The sequence below is a fragment of the Phyllosticta citribraziliensis genome (assembly GCF_038025025.1).
Source record: "Phyllosticta citribraziliensis strain CPC 17464 chromosome Unknown J3D65scaffold_5, whole genome shotgun sequence".
Taxonomy (NCBI): domain Eukaryota; kingdom Fungi; phylum Ascomycota; class Dothideomycetes; order Botryosphaeriales; family Phyllostictaceae; genus Phyllosticta; species Phyllosticta citribraziliensis.
The window spans coordinates 2,110,981-2,137,177 of record NW_027117342.1 but is presented as its reverse complement, the minus strand read 5'-3'; the positions used below and the strand labels follow the sequence as shown (position 1 = coordinate 2,137,177).

The 26,197-nt window shown below is 56.6% G+C and overlaps 4 protein-coding genes across 4 annotated transcripts; 2 read left to right on the top strand and 2 right to left on the bottom strand.

Annotated features, from left to right (window-relative positions):
* The first annotated feature begins 3,584 nt into the window (after window positions 1–3,584).
* Window positions 3,585–6,088, top strand: J3D65DRAFT_622983 (uncharacterized protein). Its single transcript, XM_066800117.1, has 3 exons — window positions 3,585–3,749; window positions 3,866–4,784; window positions 4,836–6,088. The coding sequence occupies exons 2-3, from the start codon at window positions 3,946–3,948 to the stop codon at window positions 5,626–5,628; spliced, it is 1,632 nt and encodes a 543-aa protein (XP_066656431.1). The 5' UTR covers window positions 3,585–3,749; window positions 3,866–3,945; the 3' UTR covers window positions 5,629–6,088.
* A 794-nt stretch (window positions 6,089–6,882) lies between these two features.
* J3D65DRAFT_695353 (selT/selW/selH seleno protein domain-containing protein) lies at window positions 6,883–8,035 on the top strand (the record flags this gene model as incomplete). Its single annotated transcript, XM_066803997.1, has 3 exons — window positions 6,883–6,993; window positions 7,268–7,357; window positions 7,423–8,035. 3 exons carry the CDS (start codon window positions 6,883–6,885, stop codon window positions 7,738–7,740), a joined length of 519 nt encoding a protein of 172 aa, XP_066656430.1. The 3' UTR covers window positions 7,741–8,035.
* Window positions 8,036–12,873: 4,838 nt separating this feature from the next.
* Window positions 12,874–15,430, bottom strand: J3D65DRAFT_552205 (uncharacterized protein; the record flags this gene model as incomplete). The annotated part of the gene is made up of 3 exons (XM_066797073.1): window positions 12,874–13,355; window positions 13,455–14,435; window positions 14,962–15,430. The coding sequence occupies 3 exons, from the start codon at window positions 15,428–15,430 to the stop codon at window positions 12,874–12,876; spliced, it is 1,932 nt and encodes a 643-aa protein (XP_066656429.1).
* An 8,283-nt stretch (window positions 15,431–23,713) lies between these two features.
* On the bottom strand, window positions 23,714–24,917 carry J3D65DRAFT_343246 (uncharacterized protein). Its single transcript, XM_066795509.1, has one exon. The coding sequence runs from the start codon at window positions 24,492–24,494 to the stop codon at window positions 23,826–23,828; it is 669 nt and encodes a 222-aa protein (XP_066656428.1). The 5' UTR covers window positions 24,495–24,917; the 3' UTR covers window positions 23,714–23,825.
* Between the last annotated feature and the right edge of the window lie 1,280 nt (window positions 24,918–26,197).

The window sequence follows — 26,197 nt, the reverse complement described above, 5'->3', positions numbered from 1 at the left end:
ATCATGCAAAAACTCACTTCTTTGAACTCTTCGTCCAACTGCTCAAAGTCTACATGGATGCCGTAGTCTTGAACATCGACGTCGCCCGGCGTCTGCGTGGCGTTCTCATCACCATCCACGTCCATGGCATCGGGATCGCCCACCCCTCTCATGAGATTGTCCAGGGGTAACGAGTCGAGACTTCTACTACCTTGCTGAAGGGGAATATTGACTTCGTCAATCTTGCACTTCCTCAGCAAGGCATATCTACCAGAAGCGTTGCGCTGAACCTCGGCTTCCAAGCTCGAAACTGCCTTCAATGTGCCTTCGACGCTCTTGTTGCGTCTTTGCAGTTCCCGACGCTCCTCGGCTACTCTCTCTGCCCGCTGGGTGAACTTTTCCCTTAGCTGCTCAAGCTGCTCCTTGAGTTGTTCGAGCTCCGCATTGAGGACATCGATTTCGTTTTGGATACCTTCCTTTTGGTTCTCCAGAGTCGAAATGAGATGCTCATCACGAGTGGACTGGTCCTTCAAGGCCTTGATTCGGTCGTTGGTGCCCTGCAGACGTTGAGTTTCGAAACTGAGCTGGTTCTCCAGTTTGCTGCGCTGCAACGTGAATTCTAGCTTCTTTTGTGTAGCCTCCTGCTGAAGATGGCCCTGTTGGGCTTCGTACGAGCGAATGTTTTCGTAGCCAAGACGCTGGCAGAAATCCGCAAAGACCTCGTCCTCAACCTCGCCGACCGAGTTCTTGATGGTTTGAAGATTGCTCGTAAGGTTTTGCAGGCCTTCGGATTGTTCTTGGTACTTTGGCCGCGCCTCGTTGTGTTGTTCAACCTGGAAGGCGTGCTCACGTTGCTTGCTCTCGATGTTGCGGTCGAGTGCCTTGACCTCCTCCTTCATGTAGTCCATTCTTTGCTGCAGGCCGTCCAGCTCCGCTTGCAGCGTTTCTTCCTCGGACCCACGATGGTGTGCCTTGGGAAGGGCAGCGTGGTCAGCCAAAAGCTTGTCACGGAGCCGCCTGAGGTTTTCAACTTCGGCGTCTTCCCAGCGGCGAGTGTTGCGATCTTGTGGCCCTCGGCCACCAGTCATCAGGCCACCTTTGTGAATGACTGTACCATCAAGAGTGACTGCTTTCGCATCAACGCCTCTTTCATATGCCAGGTGCTTTGCGACTTTCAAATCGTCACAAACAATGCTGTTGCCGCACGCATACGACATGGCGCGCTCAACCGCATTGTCATACTCGATGGTGTCAATGGCCAAACGCATTCCGCGGTGCATGCCCTTTAGGTTGGGGTTGACAGCCTTGACCTGGATGGTATCGAGAGGGATGAAGGTGCCCTGTCCAGCACGCTGGTCGCGGAGGTATTGGATACAGTCTTTTGCGGTCTTTTCGGTATCGACAACGATCGCATCAAAGTGACGACCTAGAACAGTACTAACGGCCGTATCGAATTTCTTTTGCTTTGGCCTGCAGAGCTCATGTACCCTGCCTCTTACTCCAGGGAAAATTCTCTTCATGGCAGCTACGGTCTCCTTTGCGCGCAGCTCCTTTTCGCTTTCTCGGCGGCCGTCATCAGCCTCAACGAGCTTGTTGAGCACGTCTTGAAGCTTTTCCTCAAGCTCGGTCTGCTTCTGCGCCATCCTAAGGCGTTCCGAAGTCAGATGGTTGAAATTTTTCTTCTTCGTGTCGATTTCCTTTTGCGCCTGCTTGAGCTGCGCTTTCAGATTGTCGCGCCGTTCACAAAGCTGCTGGATTTCCTCGTCAAGTTTTGCTGCTTGAGCCTGCGTGGTTTCCACTTTGCTCTTCAAGCTGTTGACTGTTTCCTCGTCCGTCTTTAGTTGGCGAGTAAGGTTGTCGATTCGAATTTGGTTAGCTGCAGTGCGTTTCTGAACCTCGCTGCGAAGTCTACTGTATTCCTGCAAATCTGCCTCGGTCAACTCCTGGCCAGCCTGGGCAGTCTGACGAAAGTCGTCCTCCCATTTCTTCTGGGCTTTCTGAACAGTGTTGAGGTCCTTTTTCAGCTGGTCCACGTTGCGCGCTTGGTTGTCTCGCTCTTTGGTGATTTCGGCGATGCGAGCCTCGTACTTGCTCAAGTTTCTCTTGGAGATGGAGATCTTCTCGTCAATGGGCACCAGACTGTTTTCCTTGTCTTCGATTTCCTTTTCCTTGTCCTTGATATTCCGCTCGACCTTGGAGACGTCTCTGCCAACCTTGGCTTGCGCACGCTTGGCTTCCTCGAGTTTTTGCTCGTATTTTTCGACGCTGCGCTTGTGCTCTTTGAGTTCCTCTTGGTGTTTTTGAATCTCGGCCGTGGCCTCCTCAATTTCCCGTTGATGGTGGTACAGCTTCCACAGCACGTGCGTGACAATGGCCTGATCTCGCTCGTCCGCCTTTTGAGCGTAGTTTTCAGCTTCCTTCTTTTGCTCTTGATACTGCTTGATCTCGGAGTTGATCGCACGACGTTGGTTGAGTTTGAAGCCCTGGTCGTCGGCGGCCTTCTCTGCCTCCACTTTCAATCTCTCGTAGTCGGCTTTAAACTCCAAGCTACCCGAAATTTGCTCAATGAGCCTTGTCAAATCCTTGGGAGATTGCGAGGCGATAGCTTCCACGTCGCCTTGGAAGACCAAAAAGTTGCGCGCCTTGATGAGGATATTTTCCGCCTCCAGAGCCTCATTGTATTGTTTTGCGGTTACAATCCTGTTGTTTATTCGGTACTCACTCTGGCCCTGGCTGGTAATGGTGCGCTTCCATTTCTGCTCGTCGCCAGCGTCGTCTTCGTAGACAGCCATGACCCAGGCGGTCTGCGGATCGTTGCGCTGGCTGCTACGCTGTGTGCTGTCATCGTCCGAGTGCACTTCGCCATTTGCCTCGCCATTGGTTTCGGCATCGCCATTTTGTTCGGTTGCGGTTCCGTCGGCATTGATTTTGGATGTTCGCAAGACGCGGCCGCGGTAGACGAGGTCGCGTAGGTGAGTTGATCGAAGGTGAGACGACTTTATGCCAAGGACGAAAGAGATGGCATCCATTCTAGATGCGGTCAGGCAGACTCTTTGCAGGAACAGAGTAAAAACCTACGAGTTGGACTTGCCGGAGCCATTGGGTCCAATGATGGACGTGAAGTGCGAGTCGCCGAACAGCAGGACATGATGACCTCTGTATGACTTGAAGTCTATGGTCGATTAGCAGTCGCAAACATGTAGGCCGGTGGTGTTGGGTGCGCACTGAAGAGCTCGAGGCGGATGAGCTTGCCCATGGCGTGGGAGAATGCGCCGACCGGGCGCGAAAGCCTGTTGAAGAGTCTGCGGTGGAGAGCCGATCACGGCGCAAATAGTCGCATTGCCAGACAGAGGCAAGCAGAGATGGGACGGTGTTGTTGATCGGCGGGGAGAGAGTTGTCGAGGGTTGACGCGTCGGGAACGCGCTCGGCCACGGTCCAACTGGAGGCTGAGCGTTCTCAGGCATTAAGGCACCCACGGAGTATGCCTGGGCGCAGTGTCGGGAGCTTCCCCGGACACTGCCACAAGGCATGAGCCACCACCGGGGGGTGCGGCGGTGCTATGATGTAGCCAGTGGATTCCAGGTTTCGTGCCAACCCCCAATCACATCCCCAAGCTCAACCACCTGGCCGAATCTGAAGCTTCCCGTCCGACACAGCTTCGACGGCACCCTCATCCTTCAAACCCGCCGCTAGTCACACTCACACTCGCGCTATCTCACATGATTTGAACCTTTCGCGGGGTTCTCTGCACCCTGAAAACAACATCTCGGTTCGTTCGTTCCACGCGTCTGGGAGCTCCTGGCATCTCCCCGTGTCAAAATTCCTCTCTCCTTGATGTTCCATCAGACATAACGACTGACATCTGCACCGCCGCCATGGACACAGCCCCGTCACCCACCGTCACCGAGCGTTCGAAACCCAAGAGAATACCTTCTGGTCTGCAAATTATCGAAGAGGGTCTCAAGATGACCTCTGAATCGGCCAACATCCCAACCTCCACATCGGAGCCCGCCCTTGGCGGCAACTCAGAGAGCTTCTCTGATCCTCTTCCCGGAGACACGACCCACGGCTCCGAGGCTCTTCAAAGGGAGAGAGGCTCTGTCGAACACATAGGAGCTCCCCTATCGCGCACGGGCTCCTTCTCGTCGAGCAGCAAGAATGACGATGATGAAGATGATGAAAGCTTCGTACCCCCGGAGCAGCTCACTATATTCGACATGATAGAGAATCTCGCCCTTCCCCAACGCATCGAAAGTTTCCAGCGCTCGTTGGAAAAGCAAAGGACACGGCTCGAACGCCAGCGTCAACGCCTCAAGACACAAGGGTTGAGTGCAAAGGACAAGGTCATCGAGGAATGGCGTCGGCGTATTCCTACCGCCGACGAACAACTGGACAAGTACAAGAAGCGCATGCGCGTCTCTGTGGATCGCCTGGGACAAAAATGGAGCGATTCGAAAGCCGTTACCACCCGCGAAAAGATTTCGTTCATCGCTGGTGTGTTGAACGTCTTTATCAGCGGCTACCTGATTGGCGCGCACCCCGAATGGTTCCACATCTGGTATTCGGTTCAGCTGCTCTACTTCATGCCCATCCGATACTACACGTACCGCAAAAAGGGCTACCACTACTTCTTGGCCGATCTTTGCTATTTCACCAACCTGCTCCTCATGCTCAGCCTCTGGGTCTTTCCTCGGAGCAAGCGCCTATTTATCGCTTCGTATTGCCTGGCCTTTGGGAACAACGCCGTGGCAATTGCCATGTGGCGCAACTCTCTTGTGTTCCACTCCATGGACAAGGTGGTTTCGTAAGTTTGCCCTTGTAGTCTCCTGCAGAAACCCAGCGACTGACTTTCCAGGCTCTTCATTCACATAATGCCTCCCGCCGCCCTTCACTGCATCGTCCATTTGCTACCTCCAGCACAACAGGCTGAGAAGTTTCCAGCCGTCTACGCCATTAGAAACTCGGATCCCAATTCTCCTCAACATTACCAGCTGCCATCAATGGTTGTTTGGGCGACCGTCCCATACGCAGTCTGGCAGCTATCATATCACTTCATCATTACGGTCCGCCGCCGGGAACAGATTGCTGCTGGCCGCCCAACGTCCTTTACGTGGCTCAGGAAATCATATGCACCAACTCTACTCGGCAAGGCCGTCTTGTCCTTGCCAAACTCGCTGCAGGAGCCCGCCTTCATGTTGATTCAATACAGTTATGCTGTTCTGACCATGGTTCCTTGCCCTCTGTGGTTCTGGTATCGTTGGGCGTCTGCTGGATTCCTCATTGTGGTCTTCATCTGGTCCATCTACAATGGCGCCACATACTACATTGATGTGTTTGGCAGACGCTTCCAGAAAGAGCTGGATGCTTTGAAGCGTGACGTGGGCAAGTGGCAGGCCAGCCCAGAACTTGACCCTGGGGCACTCAAAACGCCGGGTGAAGAAAAGACTTCGCCGCAGCAGCAGGGGATGTTTGAATCGACAAGTCCCCAAAAGCTCAGTCTAGGTGCCGCTGCGGGCATCAACGCCCCGCAGAATGACAAGAGCGAAAGCATTGACACCATACCGTTGCTTGATGAGGTTCGCGCAACGGGTGGTGCAGATGGGGCAGAGAAGCAGCAATCGAACGGCGAGCTCAGGGAGCGCAAGTAGGTCAACTTGACAGTTGGTACCATTTATGATTTACGAAGACCATGGCGGCAGGGGATGGAAACAATATGGATTTCAGAGCACCTTTTTCTTGCCCGTTTACAACATCGCATTGGACCAATGAGTTAGTTTACAGGCGCTCTCCGCATGGAATACCCCAACAATTTGCGTTTTGGTTGTCTACTTTGTACGGTTTTGGATCTCATGCTGGCCTTGTCGTTGCTCTTTTTCTGTCGGACCTTACGGATGTTGTCTGCCAACAATAGCTAATGGGAGCGTTGAGAAGATAATTATGGTTTGTCGTACGCGTCCTGTCTCCGTCTTTAGCTTTTCAATCAGACCTTCTGGGCCACTTGTGTCCTCGTCTTTTTCGCGCAAGTTAAGCTTACGACTGCCGCCTTTTCTTTTCCATCCAAAGACCGGACCGAGAATGTCTATCACGTTTGTTAAAACCTTGTCAGAGAATGCGAATCCGGCCATGGCTGCTTTGTGACCTTAAAATAGACGGAACATTGACCAGGGGGCCGGCGCTCTTCCACCGGCCCCCAACTTTTCCCCTTCCTCCATGCCTCTCTTCCCCGTAATCGACCCCGACGACCCCGACGACCCCTGCGCCGATCCCGATCCCGCACCCGGCGCGGCCGATGGATGACGTCGCAGCAAAAACAACCACAGCGGACCGCACCTCATCCACCGGAGAAACCCACCTCCACTCAACACCACCACATGCAAGCTGCCGTCCCGCTGAGTCTGTCGACAACCGAAACATTGCGCCCACGGACGTTGCTGCTTTCGATCTAAAGAGGCCCTCAACCTTGGAAGCCACAATCCCCATCGCCACGGAACCTAGCCAGACGGCCGTCGTATCTCTGAAACGCTGCAGTTTCGCTGCCCCTCCAAAGCCACAACTCCCTGGTCCCGTCCTTCTCCTTCTGTGCATTCCCGTCGACCCTGTCCAAGCTCACGGTCGCGATTCTCCTATTTCAGTCAGACCCTGCGGCTTTCTTCCCTGCCCGCGTTCCAGACTCCCAGGACCGACGGCCAGACAGACGGGTCGCTGCAGTGGACAGATTCCTTCCTGGCCAGGTGTCCCCTCTCCGCGCACCGCGGCAGACGAGCAAAGCCTTTTCCTCCTGTCTCAGTCGACATCGGCGAGGCCCTTCATTTCCACATACTCTTTTTCCTCTTTTGCATCTATTCCCTTTCCCGATTCGGCTCTAGATTGTCCTTGGGTCCGCAAACCATCTATTAAGCATCATGTCTGATACGCAGACCAACACGGCGGCGGCTTCGGTGACGGAAGTCAAGCTTCCTAGGGTTGCCATTACGTACTGCACGCAGTGTCGCTGGATGCTGCGGGCAGCCTATGTGAGTGCCGACTTCCTTTGATTTCTTTTGCGCGTTGGATCTTGCTGGGAATGCATTGTTTGGTGGCTTTGGGGCGACGTAAATGGCATCGACGAGTTGGATTCTTTGGTGTTGGATGCAGAACTTGGCACTACATTCCATGCCTCTTGCCGTTGTTTCTCCTCGGAAAGATACTGATATGGGGCTCTATTTTCTTTTGCTATAATTGGCCTTAAGAGTTGTGGAGGCTTTTCATCGGAACAGCCACGCTGATCCCGCGTCCGTATCGCTGCAGTTTGGGCAAGAGCTCCTCTCCACATTCGGCACAACCATTGGCGAGATCGCTTTGATTCCCGCCACCGGGGGCCTTTTCACAGTGGGACTCGTAAGCCAGCCTTCCGAATTCTTCGCTTCCCTTCTTGGCAAATCAAACATCTAATTGCGTTACAGAGTTACCGCCCTTCGGACATCGCAGGCGCCGAGGAGGGCGCGGATTCCACGGTTCAAGATGTCTTGCTGTGGGATCGTAAAGCCGAGGGCGGGTTCCCCGAGACGAAAGTCTTGAAGCAAAGGGTGAGAGATCACCTGGAGCCGAAGCGGAACTTGGGCCACTCAGATGTGCACGGCAAACAGGGAGCGAAGAAGCCGGAGGAATCAAAGGAAAAGCAAGACGAGAGCAAAAGCAAGGAGAAGAAAGAGCACGAAGCTTCTGGCGAGGGAGAGGTGAAGAGAAACCCAGACGGCAGCGTTTGTGAAGACTGTCGGTGAGAAGTCCATTTTCTGCATCTACTGAATGCAATTTCTTTGCTCACAAGCCACTGCTTGCGTATCCTTGACCACAAAGCACGCACACAAGACTATGACGTACTTCATCACTGTGTCTCGAGAGTTTGGTGTATCATCGAGCAATGTCGAAATTCTGGAATGGCTTTTATTGACCGGCCTGGGAGAACAGCCAGAACTGATGGGCGGAACCAAGACCCCAGCAACAACCAGTTCAAAGTTTCTCCGTGGATTTGGCCCACCAGAAGCAGTCGAAGGAGTGGAGTCTTTCCTGTCTGCTTCAGCTTGGTGATTTCCTGGGTCCCTTCACCCCGAAGAGCTCTACGCTTTTATACTTGCGAATCCACGGATCAACAGAAGCGCCGCCGGAGCTTGGGCACCGGCACGAGGACCACAAGAGTCGCATGACTGCCCGTAATCGGCAAGCATGTGGAGAAGCTTGTATCCGAGCGTCGGACCGCGAACTTCTGCAATATTTAAGGAGGGCAAAGTCCTGCTGGTTCTACCTTTTTGATCATCGAGACTGCCAAGCTTGTCGTACTCGAACGAGAATCAGACTTAACACCTATCAATCGACTCTCCTTCGTAGGGAGGCCTTCTCATGCACTTACTGGCTCTGCTCGCCCGCGCCCTCGCTCCTGGATCGAGGATTTGGCTATCTGCCTTTTGAGCACTTGGTTTGCGAGGCGTCTGTCAACGAGACACCGTGGTGCTGTCGAGAATCGTTGACGTCTCACGGTACTGCTGATTTCTGACCAATGTTGGTCCTACGTTTAGTTGATCCTAGAGAGCGGCCTTCCATTTGCGCTACGGAATGAAGGAGAACAGAACGACAAACAACCAGAAGTGCACGGGGTTTCGTTGGTAGTTCTTCCACAGCTGCGGCCCAGTGTAGGCTGTGTCTGTGGTTTGAAGCGGTAAGAAAACGCGCTTTTAGCCTCCGACTGAAGAGTGCACAGGCTTGGGAATCATGAGCGAGGACGGCGCGAAGCTTCTGATGCTCAAGAACCTGTAGCATGTGGTAAGTTCACTGGCTCCTGACCGTATTGGTGAATCCGTCACTTGACCTCTACAGCCTGGCTTGTCTCGCTTTTTAAGAACGTCCAAATCCTTCACTTCGCAAGGCATGTCTGCGCTGCTGGTTTGGTGGAAGATACTGCCTAAGACCGTACTGTGCCTGTCGGGCGTTGCACCGACATCAGGGACAAACTGCTTTCCGGTCCTTCGGACCAACTCTGAGCGGCCCCTTCGTCATTCAGTTGCAGTGCTTTTGCGCATCAACTGTCGACAACGTTGCTCCTGATCATCAACTTTGGCGTTGACAGCGCAGCAACCCGCCGCTCCTGTGCCCCCGATGCCAACAGAAGACAGACAGCAAACGAAGCGCAAGAGAACAAGTGTGCCTGATCCTGTGTACAGCCAAACAAAGTCAGCCTGTCACTTGTGCTTAACCGCCGCGGCGCACCCAGACGCTGTTGTCCACTCCCCTCCCGCCGCTTGAAGCCACGGTTTTATAGATGCAGGGCAGGGGACATGCGACCATCACAAGCAAGGATCCCACGTGCGGCAGCGAGGCGATCATCAGGGGCGATCCGCATCGCGTCAGGGGACGCAGGCAGCACGCGCGCGCTACACGTGGCTAGTCTGGAGCTTGAGACCCTTCCCCTGTTTTGGCTATTTAAAGTGCTTCCATCGCCGGTGCTAGGGGGTCAGGGTGGATCGTGAGGATGCGAGTGCGCAACTCATTGATTGCTACCATACTCGCGGCGCACTGGGTGCTTGGGTCGCGTACACGAAGATCGACCCCTACTACTTGTGGTTTTTTTTTCCTGTCATCGGCCTTCTTTCTTTTCGTGGGTTCTTCGATGTCGTTCTTCAGTTGACCGCCATCAAGAAGTGATGCTGGTCGACGCTTCCAGACGTTTCTGTTGCGCATCTCCATCATATCAAAGAGGCCCTTCCATTTCCTCCCGCGGAAGAGGTGACAGGATTCCCCAACCCAACAAGCAAACAAAAACCACAAAAGTGCATATGCATTAGTATTCCGTCAATTCCTTTCATAGGGCCTTGTTCACGATGAAGTCCCACGGCGCGAAGTGCAAAACTCAACATAGAAACAAGAGCGCTTTTATACAGCCTCGAAGATAGAAATGAGTGATACCGCGTGGGCCCAGGCACAGCGCGGTGCGCATGCTTCTAGTCAGCGTAGAAAGCCACGTGGATGTGAATGTCACCGGAGCGAACTGGATCACCTCTCTGGTTCTGTATATAAGAGTCGTGAAGGCTCGGCGTCGGCAGTACATGCTCTCCATCTTCCATCACGACATCAATTGATGAGAACTACATAGAGACAACTTGTTCCTACTCTTTTGGTCCTTGTCTCCTTCGCCATTTTATTTGTGCGCGAACGGAAATTGTGGCCGGCTCGGCCTGCGTCATGAATGCTCCATCGCTGCCCCCATGAAGCTGTGGTGCTGAAGAAGTGCACCATTTTCTTGTGATGCTGCATGCCGCCGACTTCCTTTTCTGGCAGTCAACTTCTCACCAATCTGACCCCGTCCTTCCCATCCACTGAAGCCGAGAAGACAAGCAAAAAAAGTCAAACCGGAGTGGGTGCAGATCCAGGTATCGCACACAAAAGCCTTGCTCATCGAAGACAACCTGAGAGGAAGAAGTACGAGATGTTTATACGCGAGCAGCAAAGCAAACCTCACATGCTCAGCAGAATACCGCATGTGCGTCGCAGGCTCCAGCGCCGCCACATGACGAGAAACCAGAGCGCGTGCGTACGCAGATAGAGCGTCGCATGTGCTTGCCTTCCCTTTCCCGGCAGCTCGAGGTATAAGAGCCGTCAGCTCGCTTCTCGAAAAGTTTCGATTGACTCGAGGAGTCAGAGCGGAGGGAGACTTCTGAGAAGTGAATGACACTGCTACTGTGTCGTGTCGGGCGCCTAGAAATCGACGCAGCTATGCAAGTCACTCGTTGTATTTTTGCTGTCTACGTCTTCTGCCAGCTCGAAGAATGCTGGATATCTTCATTATCGCATATTGGTGTGTTCTCCAACAACACTTGATTTCGCTCGTCAGCATCGTTTTGTTGAATCCTCATCACGCTCAACTCCTGAAAATCAGAGACGCGGCTTCGGAAAAATTAAGTGGTGGTGTGGGCACAACGCAAAGTATAGGTTCAGCGACCTGACTTTTCCACGAAACAGTCAGAATTGTCCCTGGTACGCCGCTCAGTGCCGCGCACTCTGCTCTTGAGCAAGAGAAAGGAAGGAAAATGAGAGTGGTTTTATACCTCTGGAGGATTGAGCTCGTGGGCAGTAGAAGGAGCAGGTGCTTGTCACAAGCCGCCGCTTTCACGTCGCCCTCCTGATCTTGTGCTAGGCACAGGCACAGGCAAAGGCAAAGGCGCAAGGCAGCGATGGCATGTGCCTGCCTGTCTCTTCCGCCCTACGGTCAAAGTATATGAACTCCGCGCACAACCTCTACTCTTACTCCAGAGTCGGCGAGAGAATTCGCCCGGGCAGGAAGATGAACAGCCACCTGTACTTTTGGGAGGGACGGTGCGGGCCAGATGACTTCTGCTTTTCGTTTCGGAGTCAACGTCACTCTGCCTCTCCATGCACGCTTAGACTCAAAACACTGCCTTCATAAAGCGGCCTACGGCATCACTTAACAACGCCGCCCCACTCCTTCATCACTCATCAACGACACTCAAATCCACCACTCTCCTTCCACACTGCTGCTCAGTAGCTTTCCTTCCTTTCCCTTCCCCAATCACAGCTTAATCACCCCTCCACAAAACCAACAGAGCAGACACAGGACAGCACAAACGCAAGCTATACAACATCCCCCAAGGACTCTGTTTGACTGCTCCTCATCGCCGCACACCAGACGGACGGCGGGCGCTTTCGCGACCAAACTCGTGGTCGTGGATTCCGACTGTCGCGCCTTTGCTTGCGTCCTTTACTTCATGCGAGGTATTCTTTGGTTTCTTGCATCATCATCATCATCACCACACAACGTAGACTACACTGCAACACAACCAAACGATCCAAATCAGGGGGCTTGCATCGCAGGCAGGCCCGCCCGTCGTTTCAGCACTGCCCTGCCCTGCCCTGCCCTGCCCTGCCGTCCGACGCCAAGGATCTTGCCTGCCGCCGCTTTCCCGATTCGCAGCAGTCAGGGACGCGGCCGCCCGCGCTACCTACCTACCCCACCCATCCATGCTGACTGCTCGATATGTGCGACGTGTTAATGTAGGCATCGAGCGGGGGGTAGTAGGTCAGTGGACAGGGAGGGGTGGGGAGACTTCCTACGCATAGCTTAGTATAGCTGGGGTGATGGAGGGAAGGGACCCAGGGGGGGGAGTAGGAAGACAGGTTGTTGGATGAGGGCCGCCGGGCACAAAAGGGAGAGTAAAGGATTGGAGTAGTCTTTTTTTTGTAGTCGTTCATTGTGAGGTATTTGTAGTAGTATTTGAAGCCATGCATGCATACACGCATAACTTCATGTCCATCCATCCGTAAACGTGCCTACGTGTCAAGCAGCTCATCGCACCCACTCTAAGTGCAGACCGCAAACCCCCAAAAAAGGACAAAAGCCAGAGAGGACAAATGACCGCCACGCCACCGCAAACAACATGTCGTCGTCGTTGCTGCCGTCGGTCGAAGGTGTGCCGCCCAGCAAGCACAGCGTTTCGTACCGGCAGACAGACTGACAGACTGACCCGCCCACCGATGATAACAACAATAACAGAAAAAAGCAGACGCGAACAAAGCTAAAGAGGAAAAACAGATTTCATGGAGCGGCCGTCCACACATGGTATCGCCATTGCGCTGTTCCCTTTCCCAATCCCGTTTCGCTTGCCTTGCCCGGATAAAAAACGCCCGCAAACGCACACAACAAGACACTTGGAACCAAACCAAACCGAATTTGCAACAACAAGCAGTTGATCCACTCCGCCTGGAGACATGGCCGAGGAGGTGATGGTGGAAACATGTAATGAAAGAAGGGATGGGATTAGGTAGAGGGGAAAGAGGGGGGTAAGAGATGGGTTGGTACAAGTACAACAACAAACAGTCAAACAATTGTTTTTGGAGGAAGAAGGCCATCACAGCTCGAAAGTAGCTGACGACGACGACGAAGATGCGGAATGCATGGGCAGCGACAATGCAGCGGTGGCAGGCGTCGGCGTTGCAGCGTCGACAAGGTCCAAGTCGCCGCCGACGACATTGTCCCAGCGATTCTCGCCCTTGTCAGCCTCGGGCATGGCATGCAGCGCCTCGGCGCGCTTGAGCGTCTGCACGTCGAGGTCGGTGACCCACATCTTGCGGCCGTCGGGCCCGGTGCCTGGCAGCGTGATGCGCACCTCGAGGTCCTGGTTGAGCATCATGTCGTCCTTCCACAGCCGCCGCTGCCCGTCGTACACGCACAGCACGCGCTTCTTCATCCGCATGCGCTCCGCCGGGCACCCCCACGACGTCGGGTAGTGCTTGCGCTTCTTGCGCGACGTCGCCGTCGGCAGCGTCACGCCGCCTTTGGACAGCGTGAGGCCGATGCGTCCGCTTCTTGCGTTGGCGTTGCCCTTCTCACCTAGGGGCTTGGGTTGGATGTTGGAAGTGCCGTCCCCGGCGTGCGAACCGACACCCCGGGAACGTGCGGATTGTCAATTGAAGCTGTCGCGCTTTTGACGCTTACTCCGGCGCACGCCGTAGGTAGCGTCATTGGCGTCGTCGACGTCAAAGTCATCCTCGTCGTCGTCCTCGTCAAAGCTCGAAGTGGTCGACGGAGCGTCACGAGACAGACAGTGCCTGTCCAGCGTCTCCTTGACATTCTTGTCGTCGACGACGCTCGACAGGAGCTTGTGGTTGATGGCCTCGGCCGGGTCGGCTTGCTGGACCACACGCAGCACGCAGTCGTCCAAGTGCTCGTAGAACTCTTGGGCGTTGGCAAAGGTGACGGAGCAGGTGGAGCAGGTTCCGGCAGCGGAGCTGTTGCCTGGGTGCGTCCGCTTGGCCGATGACGAGGGAGACTTTTTGCGGCTATTGGGTGGCGTTTGCTCGACGCCGTGCACAGCCGTCAGGTGTCTCTTGAAGACGTCGGCCCTGTTGAACGACTTTTCGGCCGCGCTACCGGAGCCCGGGCAGAAGCCACACACCATGGTACCCTTGTAGTGGGTCAGGGTGTGTCGGTTCTTGTCGTATTTGCGTGCAAAGCCCTTGAGGTGGTATTCACAGGAAGTGATGGGGCACTTTTCGGGACGCTCATTTTGGTGGGTGAGCATGTGCGCCTTGAGGTCCTTGAAGACACGCCCGCAGCCCTCAATGGGGCAGAGTCCCTTTTCCCTGGCCTCTTCGTCAAGCTCATAGCTTCCACTCCTACGGCTGCCCTGCGACTGTCTTGACTGGATGGATGCCACCGAGGGGCGGCGAGCAGGGTTGTAAGCGGGGTAGGGCTGGAAGGCGTTGTTGTGGAGGTAGGGTGACTGGCTCCCAGAAGTTTTGAATCTTCTCGAGTCAGAGACGGAGTGGCTGTGGACGGATTGGTTGGAAGGAGCGGGAGAAGGGGGCTGCTCTACGAAGCCCTGGTAAGGAAGCGATGGAGTAGCAAAATCGGGATATGGCGAGGTGGTGAATTGAGCGGACGATTGGAAAGGGTTGATCAAGTTGGGGTCTGCGAGACGAGCGTGTTAGAACAAAATACAAGCCAGGAAAACCAAAGCGACAAAAGACTAGACAAAGGGACTAGGAAAGGCGAGGAAACCGACAGGAAGAGTCAAATTGAGACGAAGAAAGACTGGCAGGCGACTCTTGTGCCTGATACGAGAGCGTGGGGGATGATGCGAGCTCGGCCGCTCCCGCGCTAGGCCAGATTTGGGTTGAAAGCAAGGAGTTTCGGCGGCCCCGACCCGCAGCCATTGCCGTCACAGGACGTCGATTGGACTGCAGAGAAGGAGACGCAGACGACGGGCTACAAGAAACCATGGCTGATGCCGGCGTGGTCGGAGTCTTGAACAGCTCGTCCTCTCTGATTGGAGCTGGCGAGGCCGTGCTATTTGCAGGGCTGCTCTGACGTGGACTGACTGAAGCGGGAAAGGGGGCAGGCCCCGACGAGGCAGCACGCAAAGGAGATGCGGCGGAGCGAGAAGAGGAGGAGATTGCTTGCGAGTGCGAAGAAAAATTGGCAGACTCACCCACACAGCCCGAGATCTTGTCGGTCGCGACCATGGTGTCGTACTCGAAGCCGCAGCTGGCAAACTCGGGCATTTCCAGGCCCGGGCCAAGTCCGAGGCCTTGGCCCAAGACGCTCCAGGGTTCGGCGAACTGCTGGTTCATCGAGGGCGAGGCTTGGGCAGACGAGGAAGTGCTGTGGACAGAGGCGCCAGACTCGGAAGCGGACGACAGGTGCGGAGGGCAGACGTCGAAGGACTGTGCTGCCGAAGCCGGTGATGCCACGGGGGAGTAGGGGAGGAAGCCGCCCTGCCTGTTGAAGGGGTTCATGGCGAAGACGTTTGTGTTGGTGGGCTTGAATGGCGCGGAGAAGGAGTGGTGGGGTTGGTGAGGTTGTCCAAAGGTGAATTGGTGAGGGTTGTTCGGAGGATAGTGGGCCTGGGAGAGCAGGTCCGAGTAGTCTTGAGAAGGATAGAGGTCAAAGTCGGAGGGAGGCATTTGGGCGTGGCAGTCAGCGAGGTAAGAGACCATGGTGGTGGGGACGCCTCTGAGATCAGAGAACCGTCTGGATGGGAATGTTGGTTAGCATATGGATGGTGGTGGAGGATTGGGGCGGCGAGGGACTAAATATAAGACGGCAGCGGGAGTGGGTGAGGTGTGCAGAGCAGGTATGGGTGCGGGCAGTGATGTTTTTGCATGGGGTGGAGGGAGGGTTTCACCTTGAAGAAGGCTGAGAGGGATGGGGCCAGGTGGGTGATGCGAGATGGACCGGGCGCCTTGGATTTGGTGTGGACGGGGACCGGGGGGGGGGGGGGGGGGGGGGGGGGGGGGGGGGGGGCAGCGGGCGGACGGGAGGATCAATAGGTTGGATCAATGGGCATGGCGAGGGCGAGGGCGAGGGCGAGGGCGAGGGATGTGGCCGGGGTCGGGGTCGGGGTCGGGGACGGGCTTATATCTTGCGAGAGCGTAATGTATGGATCGGAAGTCAGCAGAAACGGGGACGCTTGTGCAGTGCGAGCCGGAGGCAGTGGAGGGAGGCTAGGAGAATTGGAGAGACAGGCGGAGGGCAGAAGAAGTCATGGTGGTTGACAGTCCCTGGCGCGATCGCGCGCTCCGAGCCAGTGGAGTGGGGGATGCGCCACTTGGCCGGGGCATCCACAGGCCACAGGCCACAGGCCACAGGCCACAGGGACTCTGAGTGCCCGCTTGCGGTCAATACTCGACCCTCGTCTGCTCTTGCTGCTTTCGGCTTGTGCTGCCAATGCCAATAACCAACGGCTGGTACCATGGCCCAGTGTCTTCTCTTCTGGTTCTCCCCTCTTCGCTTCTTCCCTCATGCGCTTTGGGAGTCTCGCAGTCTGCTGCCTACAAAGCGGTTGTCCAGCGATCCTGGCAGCCGGAAAGGCCGAGTGCCGCGTCGTCCGGAGCCCATGTCGGTCCAGTCGTGTCGGTCGTGTCGTGTCGTGTCGTGTCGTTGCTCCGATGGCTGTGCGACCGTCTGGCCGTGGCTGTGCAATGGAATGGCAGCAAAGTGATTCTTGCCTAATGATAGCATTCTCCCAATCCGGGTGCATGCGACGCGGCGTGACGTGACGCTGCTCGAGCCCTATTCCGACCCAGCTCACCGTCTCCCACGTCGCTGTCGCTGTCGGGACCTGCGTGCCTCCATCTGGGCCTTCACTTGGTTCCCGTCCCTCATTGCACCTCATGTCGTCACCGACATCACGTGCCCCCATGCGCCTCGTGCCCTTCTCGCGGGTCCCATGTCCCCTGGGCTCCGTTTCCCTCTTCTCCACCGTCTTGGATAGGGCTGTTCGACCAACTCATGTAACCCTCCATCACAGCACCGACCCGCCGGGCGCGGATGCTGCGTTTCCCGCATCGCATCGCATCGCATCGCTCCCCATCCCATCCCATCTTCACCTTCCGTGTCATTATTCCTTTCACTGCCTTCCTTGCCCCGTCTCTGCCCACTGGTTGGCTGCGACTCTCCGTAATGGCGTCCACCATTGCCCGCCATCCGTCAAACGCTGTCTGTCTGTTTGTCCCTACTTTGCATCGGCTACAGAATCCCGACTAAAATTGGCCCTCTGCTGTGTCCTTTTCCACATGGCTTCGCTGCCTGATCTTCACATTGAGTGCGGTCATGGAAATCCCGACAGGGATGGTTGCAAATCCTTCGTCGTCCCCAAACATGCCCGTATACGTACGACGCCTGTCAACTTCAAGTCAGGGACGCTCCTCGAAACATTCTCAGCGTTTGCCCTCGGCTGGCAGTCAGCATTTCTTTGGGCCCATTGTTTTGTGTGGGAGCGCGCTTGAGACAGCCGATGCACCCCAGCAGTGCTTTTTCGCCTGGGCAAGCCTTCGCTTTCGCTTTTCCCTTCCCCCCCCCCCCCCCCCCCCTTTTGCCCTCGTTTCTTTGTCTGCCCTGCCCTGCCCTGCCATGCATGCCTGCCCGGTGCCTGACCAGCGCACCAACGTGGCCCGTCGCCTCTGCTGTTCCGTTGGCTGCGCCGGTTTGGCGGAATTGGCGACGGCGGCGCCAGCTCCCGCCCACCTGTCCCAAGGGTCCCCTCGCTGACCCTTGACCCCAGCACCAGCCAGACGGCCGCCTTGAAGCACCTCCACTCCACCTCAGCCCAGGTCGTCATGCTGAATCGTCCGAAATTTAGAATAGCATCACACGGCACCTAATCCTCGCTCAACACCACGCCTGCGCCAGATGTCTGCGCAATTCCTGCTGATCACGCCCGTCGACTCGCAATGCCATTGTGGGCCAGACCACGCAGAATGTGGACTTGGCATTCCGATAGACTTTGACGCGGCCAAACGCCTGACCAAACAACCCACGCTACTGCGAGAAGAATGGTCGTCGCTACGACTTGCTGTCAGACTCGCGCCTCTCAACGCCGCCACTCTTGCCCACCTGCTCGCACCACTCCAGGTCGAGTCCCACGGCCATGGAACCTCATCATCTTGGCTTCATCGGTTAGGCAAGCCGTCGATGAGGCTCTTGTGCTCCTCAGCCAATGCCTTCTGCTCGGGTCTTTTTTTGATCCCAGAATCCCCTCAGCTGGGACGGGACGCTGATCCCGCGCGTGCGTGGGTCATTGCGACACGGTCGCTCACGATTTTCTTGCCTCTCTTCGCTTGGAAGCCAGAGCCCGCGCAGCTGGTAAGAACGGCCAAAGGAGCCAGCTCCGGCCTGCCAGGCTAGCCAAACATGGGCCAACAAGGGTCCTCGACGCATTGGAAAAGGTACCCCTGACTTGCACCCCACCGCGCTGCCGTCGCTCGCGCAATTCAAGGCGCAGCAATTGGACAACATGTCTCCACGGACGCAGACGTGAGGCGAGCTTTGGCTCCCATTGCCCCGGCATCTTCCTGACGCCGCCGCCGCTTGCTTTCCCCGGCCGTGCCCTGTATCGTGGCGTCGAGTCGAGTGGCCGTGGGCAGTTGGAGGCACTGGGATGCCCGCCTGACTGGGTGGTTAGTCTGCGCTGGGCTAGGTTGGGGACTGCCAAGCTTCGCGGGGCCCGGCGCTGACGCCGCTACAAGGGCATCCCTCTCGCGCCCTGTGGTGTGGCTACGCCTCTGCGCTGCCTCGCCACACGCGCTCCAACCAGCACCACAAACGCCGTCATACCATCGCTTGCTATCAAGTGCAAGTGGCAAGGAAGACGGCGGCGGAGAAATGCTCACCACCACGGTCTTATCGGAGACGCCGATGCACAAGAGACCAAAAGCTAGTCAGGGTCCTGGTCTCCCCTGATCACCTCTTGGCCCATGGGTCTCGATTCATGCCGAATCAGGAAAGGCGATCGCCTCCGTATCTGCTCCACTCCGCTCTCCACGTCGCGACGACTCCATCAATCCCAAGTCCCACCGCGTCGCAACCCCTTTTCTTCTCGACTGCGCGAAAGTGGAACAATTTGCATCATGGACAAAAGAGTCTCCTCTCCGACCGCATCTCGCACGCACCGCGACCCACTGGGCCCAGGGCATCGCAAGCTTGCCGCCAAAGAGCTAAGCGTGGGTCGACTTTTAGTTTGCCCAAGCGCTTCGCCCAAAGTCTACGAGGCGCCTTGCAGAAAGATCAGCCGTGCGCCGTGGCTGAGGCCATCTGGAAGACAAGGGCAGCCTGAACAGAATTTTCCGTGGCGGCACCGACGGCGTGGTGAGCAGGACGGCTCGTACCGCTGGAACCGCACCATGGGGTAGGCCTAGTTCCCCAACTGTCACCCCTCACACTCGCAGACCAGACAAGACTCGTGCCGCACTCGTCTGACTCTGCTCTCACCACCAACGGCGAGCTGACAGGCGACATGTTCATCCGACCGACTGCTCTCTCCACCCAGACGAAACGCTCATGAATGACGGTTGCTAAAAACAGACAAACATCTTCTTCATCCTTCATCTGCACCTCGCGCACCGTTTCCCCATTGTCTCAAGGTGCTTACTTACATCAGACCAATAGACCGTGCATGGTGCGCACGTCACACAAATTCTATTTTCCTCCTCTTTCTCCCGCTTCCCCACCATTGCGCCAACTCGCCATCCCAGCGTCCTTACCGTCGACGTACGGCACGCACCCGGCCTCCCAAAGCACCCGAATCATGAACGAAGACTCGGCATTGCTCATGAAACAAACCCAGTCTGGCCCGTCGAGGCGAAGCACACGGCTCGACAGGGAAACATGCACTGGGCACGGCTCTGGCGGCACCTCGACCGCAGACTAGACCGGACCCTTTCGAAGCCCAACAATGAGGAAACTTGCGGCCCGTCTGCCGCACCCCAGTCGCCTACCCATCCGCCTGGCCCCTCCACCTCCACTCATTATTGGCAAGGCAGAGGAATTGGAGGAGCGAGAAAAAGCAAAGACGACAAGACGATTCGCCGCTCTCACCGAGATCCGTGCGGCGCCGCCGGCCACGGGCGGGTCAATGCAAAGTTCCTTGATTCCAACATCTTTGATCTCGACGCGCCTGCTGCATTTTGCACATGGTCGTTTCCATGGCGCCTGCAATGCCATTGAGCGCCCCATTCTCGATCCCATCTACATGCACTCGACACACGGGGGTCCCCATTCCTTGCAATCTCTTCATGCAGTAGGGCGACATGACCATGATTGTCAACGCTAGACAGCCGCCCCCACGACCGTCAACCCAGACCAGTCCTGCTGACAGACTACTAGGAATTTTCGGACACCGGTCTCCTTACCGCCGCGCTGGGCAACGTACCCAGCCAGCTGGTTGTTGGCCGCGCTGAAAAAAGACGATGGGAATTTACCCTGGCTATCCGTTCAACTCTAGGCAAAATAGGAGCCCATGTCGCTGGGTGGTGCTAGAGAGGGATCACCATTCTCTCGGCCCGTCACCTGTCTGTCGCCGGCCGTCACGGTGGTGGTCACTTGATGGGGCTGACAGCTACCTCCAACGTGCGCGGCCGGGTTCTAGAGCACTTCGCAGCCCGGCCCAATCCGTCAGCGCTTAACCTCTTTGCCCCGTTTCTTGCGACGGACAGCTTTTCGTCCGCCGGCTGCTGCGAATAGAACCAATCAGCTGCGAGGGGGGATCCGGCGGCCACTGCGGCCCGCCTCCAGAATTAGCTCCCCCTTCGCGTGGTTAATATGGTCGTTGTTGTAGCAAAACTGGCCGTGGTGAGTGAGCAGTAACAAAGAGCGATCATGCAAGCTGGACGAGCTGGGGGGTGTGTGCAGTGCAGCAGGCAGTGAGGTAAGCGCTTGCACCGAGTCCCTGTTTAGCTCTCTGGGGGGAAGTGGGCAGTTGATTTGGAAGAAAATGAGGGCTCTCTCGTCTGTCAGGCACTGGTTTTAGCAACACGGACATACATGGCTGGCAGGGGGCCCGTCTCGTCGGACAGCGAGAAGCAAAACACGAGGCCGGCACGCGTCGCCTGCAGCACAGCAACCAACCTACCCAACCCAAGCAGACAGGGAGCCCGCGCCCCAGTGCCTCGGGTCCCTCCACAACCGACGTAATACGTCTTCTGTGCCCTGCCCTGCCCTGCGACGCGCGGGGGCCGAAAAACTTTGCCAGCCTCCTCTCTCCTCTCACAGCTATGTCTCCACTCTGATTCTCTTTCGTCACCCTGTCTCAGAGCGTTTGTTGGCACCGTCTTTCGTTGAACTGCCGCTACCCAGGCGCCCTCCGAAGCCACCACCACCACCTCACTGCATCCAAGGCCACCGAATATCTTGCCCGACATCATAATAATAACACACAATCTATACACCCTCCCTCTACTTTGCATACCCTCTCTGTCCATCTCCAGTCTTTCCATTACTTTACTCCACCGACCGGCGCCGCCATCTCGGTAGGCTGCATGCATGCATGCGCGCGCCCCACCCAACCAATACCGTCTGGCGATGAGCATCGGATCCGCGCTGCACCCGCGCCAGCCAAGCGATGTTCTGGCAGCCACACGCATTGCAAAAGGAGCAGATCGAGCGATGGGCGATGAGCGGGTGCATTGGCCATTGGCCAGTGTGTACTGTACGCACTTGGTCCGCAACCGCGTCGTCAACTGGGTGGGTCTGGTCTGGCGAGAGAGAGGATCGTCGCGGGCAGGCAAGCAAGATGGACGGACCCGATCCGACGCAGCTTCCTTCCCTCCTCTGTCGACGCCTCGTCCGTCTCGCCAACCAACCAAACACCTGCTTCATTGCTTCGCTGGCTCACTCGCTTGCTCTCTCTCCCGCACTCGCGCAGCGCAGCGCATCACCGCCGCCACGCCGTGCCGATCAGGCACGCCGCCCACACGCGCGACGCTGCATTTATTACCTGTATGTGTGCGTGTTCTGGACGGGTAGGCACATACCATACGTATTCATGTGTCCTGCGGGCAGGCTGGACTGGTCTGGCTTGGTCTGCCTGCGTTGCTCCGTCCCGTCTTTGCTCGTCTGTAGTACGACTGTTGACATGTGGAAATGTAGGTAGGTTGAATGGGTGCTGCGGCGCTATGTAATTGGGTGAGGTGAGTTTGTTGGTGGGAGGGAGCTCTGTGGTTGATGCTGTAGAGCTGCGTACGTGTACAGGACTTCTTTTCTTCCCCCGTCTTTCTCAGTCTCCTCTGGATCTACACAACACTTGATCGTCTACCTCCGTACCTCACACATACCTCCACCCCTTCCTCATGCCTCCTTCTCCCATATCCCATCCGCTGCACAGCTTCCGCACTGCATAACATGGCATGGCATAGCATAGCGTCAGGCATGCCGGATACATGTTAGGCTACGTCATATCCCCTTCCCCTTCCTTGCTCTCCCCCCTGCCCGCGCCCCTTCTCCTCTCTCTCCGCCTCACTCTTCCCTCCCCTCTCCATGCTTTTCCCCGCCTCATCGACAGCAAATACGAGTCGGCGAACCAATATCCACAACACCGATCTACACAAATGGATAGGCAAAGTCTCCACTTTTTCCTGCCTGCCTTTCTGTCTGCCTGCGCTTGTCCGTAGCCATGTATGCTGCGGGCAGACAGTGCCTATCCGCCCCGCACGTGTGTGCGAGATGCAACGCGACGCAATGCCCATGCGAGACGGACGGTAATGGGTGAGGGCATGACATTGCAGGACGCGGCGCGGCGTCGTGTGGCGTGGCTTGATGCAGCAGATGGACGCGGTGGAACGTGATTGCCGTCGGCTTTTATTCGATGCGATGGGAGGGGAGGGGAGGAGTGATTGTAAATGCTGAGAAATCGGGTAGGTGGGTACGGTCGGCTGCTCTGCGGGGTGGCGATGGATGGGGCTTTGGAGGAAGGGGGGGAAGAAGGAGGGGGCGTTAGACTGTACGTCGAACGGTCCTATTGAATTGACTCTACTGCAACTCTCTTTCGTCTCCGTCATCTCCATTCCTTCTCTTCCCATTCCCTCTAGCCCACTCTCTCTTTACTACCATCCACGGCACCTTCCTTCGAAACAGCGAATCTTCCGCACTGCTTTTTCCTCTCTCCCCTCCCCTTGCCCATCTGCAATTCCCGGTAACGTTCCTACATCTACCAGGTCCCGCCTCCCAGGTCCAACACAGCTGCCCCCCCCCCCCCCCCCCCCCCACACTACCACGGCACCAACCCCACGGCACCTCCACGTGTCTCGCCGTCAATCGCAATCGCAATCCGACAGGGGAAAGACACGAAAAACAAAAGAAAACTCCACAAAAGAAAATCGACAAAAATTACAGACATCGACGGCGAATGCCGCAACTGGCAACGCACCCTCCCTGCCGTCCAGGAATTCCAGGTCCCGGTCCACGCTACGTGGTGAGGAGGGGAGAGGAATTTGCCGTATGCAGGTAGGTAGGTAGGTAGGTAGGGGGTAGGTACCTTGGGAATATCAAACCATCCTCATCCCCGTCTGCGGTTTGGGAGAGAAACATGGCCACCGACCACCCCACAACGTGTAGACGTGTACACGCACAGCTTTGCCCTTCCTCCCGCTCGTCATTTGCGGCCTGCGGGTCCGATTCGCCGCACTGCGGTGCTGGTTCTGAGGACGCTGTGGACGGGGCAATGCTTTCGCGTCATCCATGGGGATGAGGAGAGGAAGAGAGGAGGGGGATGGGGTGGCATATGCTGCCCGCCGACCCACCTTCTTTCTCTCTCCTTGTCGATGCGTGGATACGTATGTATCTTGGGTAGGTATGTAGTCATGGTCGATTGGGCAGCTGCAGCTTCAAAACGCCCTCGAAACACTCGTCCTCGTTCCTGCTGTTCCTGCTTTTTCAACGCAATGCACCGCCGCAGCACAAACAAAGCCAGCCGGGCAGCCAACCAGACAGTCTACATTAGTAAGAGCAAGTCCACGGACGCCGACGCCGACGCCGACTCCAGGTTGCTTTCTCTCCATCAAGGTGGGTTGTCAACCTACCTACTACTCACACACCCACCACTTCTTCGCTGCCCTCCCTCCTCCCTCCACGCCGATTGGTCGGCGCCTTTTTGGAATCATGCCTGCACTGCACGCCAGTCATTCGCTCGCGAGCGAGCTCGGTTCGGAAGCAAGGGGGGAAAAGGCGGGCAGGGTAGGGCAGGGAGATGCAGCTCGGCCGGCCGGGAAGATCAGGGCATGGACGCACGCACGCACGCACGCACGCCGTCTTTCTGTCTGCTGTCAGATCTGCGAGGAGGAGGAGGGAGGATTGGCGCTTGCGTGCACCCACGCGACTGATTGATTGATTGATTGACCGTAAAGGGCTGGCGGTTGATCGGTTGGTTACCTGTTTCTTGGGTGTGGGTGGAATGAATGCATTTTTGCTGCTGCTGCTACTACTACCGCTCGCATGGGGACTTTTCCTTGTTTTATCTGCGTGGCGCGGCGGGCGCGAGATGGGTTGAATTGTTGCTTTGCTCTGCTCTGCTCTATTGCCTTCTTGCTTGCTCCAAGCAAATGCACTACTTGGTTCGTCTGTGACATAGACAAATACATGCATCAAATGTAGGTAGGTAGGGCCATATGGCTGGGGTATCGTGATGCAGCACAGTGACGCAGGGGCCGACGAGGGACGCCCGCATCCCCAGAGGTACGACTCAATCCATGCGAACATGGCCAAGGGACATGCGCCAGCAGACGAGAACCGATGCGATGCGACGCGACGCGATGGCCTCCCTCTTCCTCGTGAGCAGCAAGAAAGCAAGAAAATAAGCAAATCAACAACACCATCATCACCACTCACTACAGCACCGGCGCCGGCGGTGAGTGCAACCAACCCACCACGGCATGAAAGAAAGCATAGCGACGACGTATGCCCGTCGTCCGAATCCGACGCCCGTCTGTCTGTTCAGTCCCGTCCGCGCGGTCCGCGTTACATTGGTTGGACACTTGCCTGCCCACACTACGTGCGTTCGTCGTCCGTCCTGCGTACGGTGCGCCCGAACAAAGGCGAGGTGCGTGACACCAGACAGCCGGTCGGTGTCAGTCGGTGGTGTCGGGGCGCAGAGCAAGCGCGCCGTAGGGTTTGGGATGCGCGCGCGCGCGCGCACCGACTCGTCTGGGGCCATTTACTTCATCCGTGGGTTGGTCGGTTGGTTGCTCGCTCGTGACTGTCTGGCATTCATCTGGGAAATGGTAGAGTGGACAACGCACAAAGTAATATTGCCGCGTATGTAGTTGCCTCACCTCGCGTCGCCTCGGCCGAAGCGAGCGCAAGGTACGGTGGGTGATAAATGACCTGCTTGCTTGCCTGCTCTTTGTGTGTGCGGACACGGTGCTCAGTTGACGCGCACGCGACGATGGGGAGACAGCAGCGGACGGCGACGGTGGTAGCGGTAGTAGTAGCAGTCGTATTTGCCCTTTCGCAAGGTCAGTTGGCCAGCAGCAGCAGCAGTACAGCAGCAGTAGGCGAGAGTTGGTTAACCGACCGACCAACCAACCCAACCACCACACGTTTCCTCAGTCCGCCGCTGTCCTGACCATCACACCTGTCGTGGCCCATTCGCTTCCTGATTGTCGGTGATGACGGATTGATTGGCGAGCATTGTGCGCCCATGGTTTGGCAGCCGGGCGGGCAGCAGCGGTAGCATTCGGCCCCCTTCTTCGCACGAGGCACTCCCTCTTTGCCATCATCGTCCTTCTCCTACAGCAGGGTTGGTAATGCGTGGGCAGCGAGAGAGAGCGAGAGGGTGGTAGCACAACGGCTTCGCATAGCATTCCCCTTCGAAACCGGGCAGCAGAAAGCCCCCCAGGTCCCGTGCGCACGTACGCATGTAGGTAGAAGCATGTACGACGCGACGCCTTTTGCCCTTGGCCCTTTTTTACCTTGCACATACATAGTTAGAACTATGTAGTAGGTAGCATGCCAATGTCTTGGAAGCCCTCCCTCGTGAGTGAGAGTGTCGGTCGTCGTCCGTCTGTCCCAACTGGGCACCATCTCCGCTGCCCACCATAGCTAGAGCCCGACGAATGAATGGTTGGCGTGGGCTTCCGACGTCGTTCCAAATCCTTTCTTTTCTTTTTTCGTCGAGTCTCGTGCGCGGGTGGGTGCGCGGCGCCGCATCTTGTTGGCCTCCTCCCTGCTTGCCCGACGACGTCAGTTGGTCAGTCTGTCAATCAATCAATTGATCAACGCCCTCCATGCTTTTCGGCGACATCCCATCCATCCTTCAGTCAAGGCTTCGATCACAACAAATCGGACTCGACACACCCTCGCCTCTTTCTGGCCTCGCACCATTGCCCGACTCATCACCTATAGCGTGCGGGTCCACGATCCTTCTCGTGCTCCCGTTTCGTGTCGTCTCTCGACTCTCATGC

What these genes read in the sequence shown, in the direction of transcription:
- J3D65DRAFT_622983 (XM_066800117.1), top strand. Translation starts at nt 3,946, where the DNA reads ATGACCTCTGAATCGGCCAACATCCCAACCTCCACATCGGAGCCCGCC. An exon ending in TCCATGGACAAGGTGGTTTC is followed by an intron (nt 4,785 to 4,835) that starts GTAAGTTTGCCC and finishes CTGACTTTCCAG; the next exon opens with GCTCTTCATTCACATAATGC.
- J3D65DRAFT_343246 (XM_066795509.1), bottom strand. Translation starts at nt 24,494, where the DNA reads ATGTTCGCATGGATTGAGTCGTACCTCTGGGGATGCGGGCGTCCCTCG.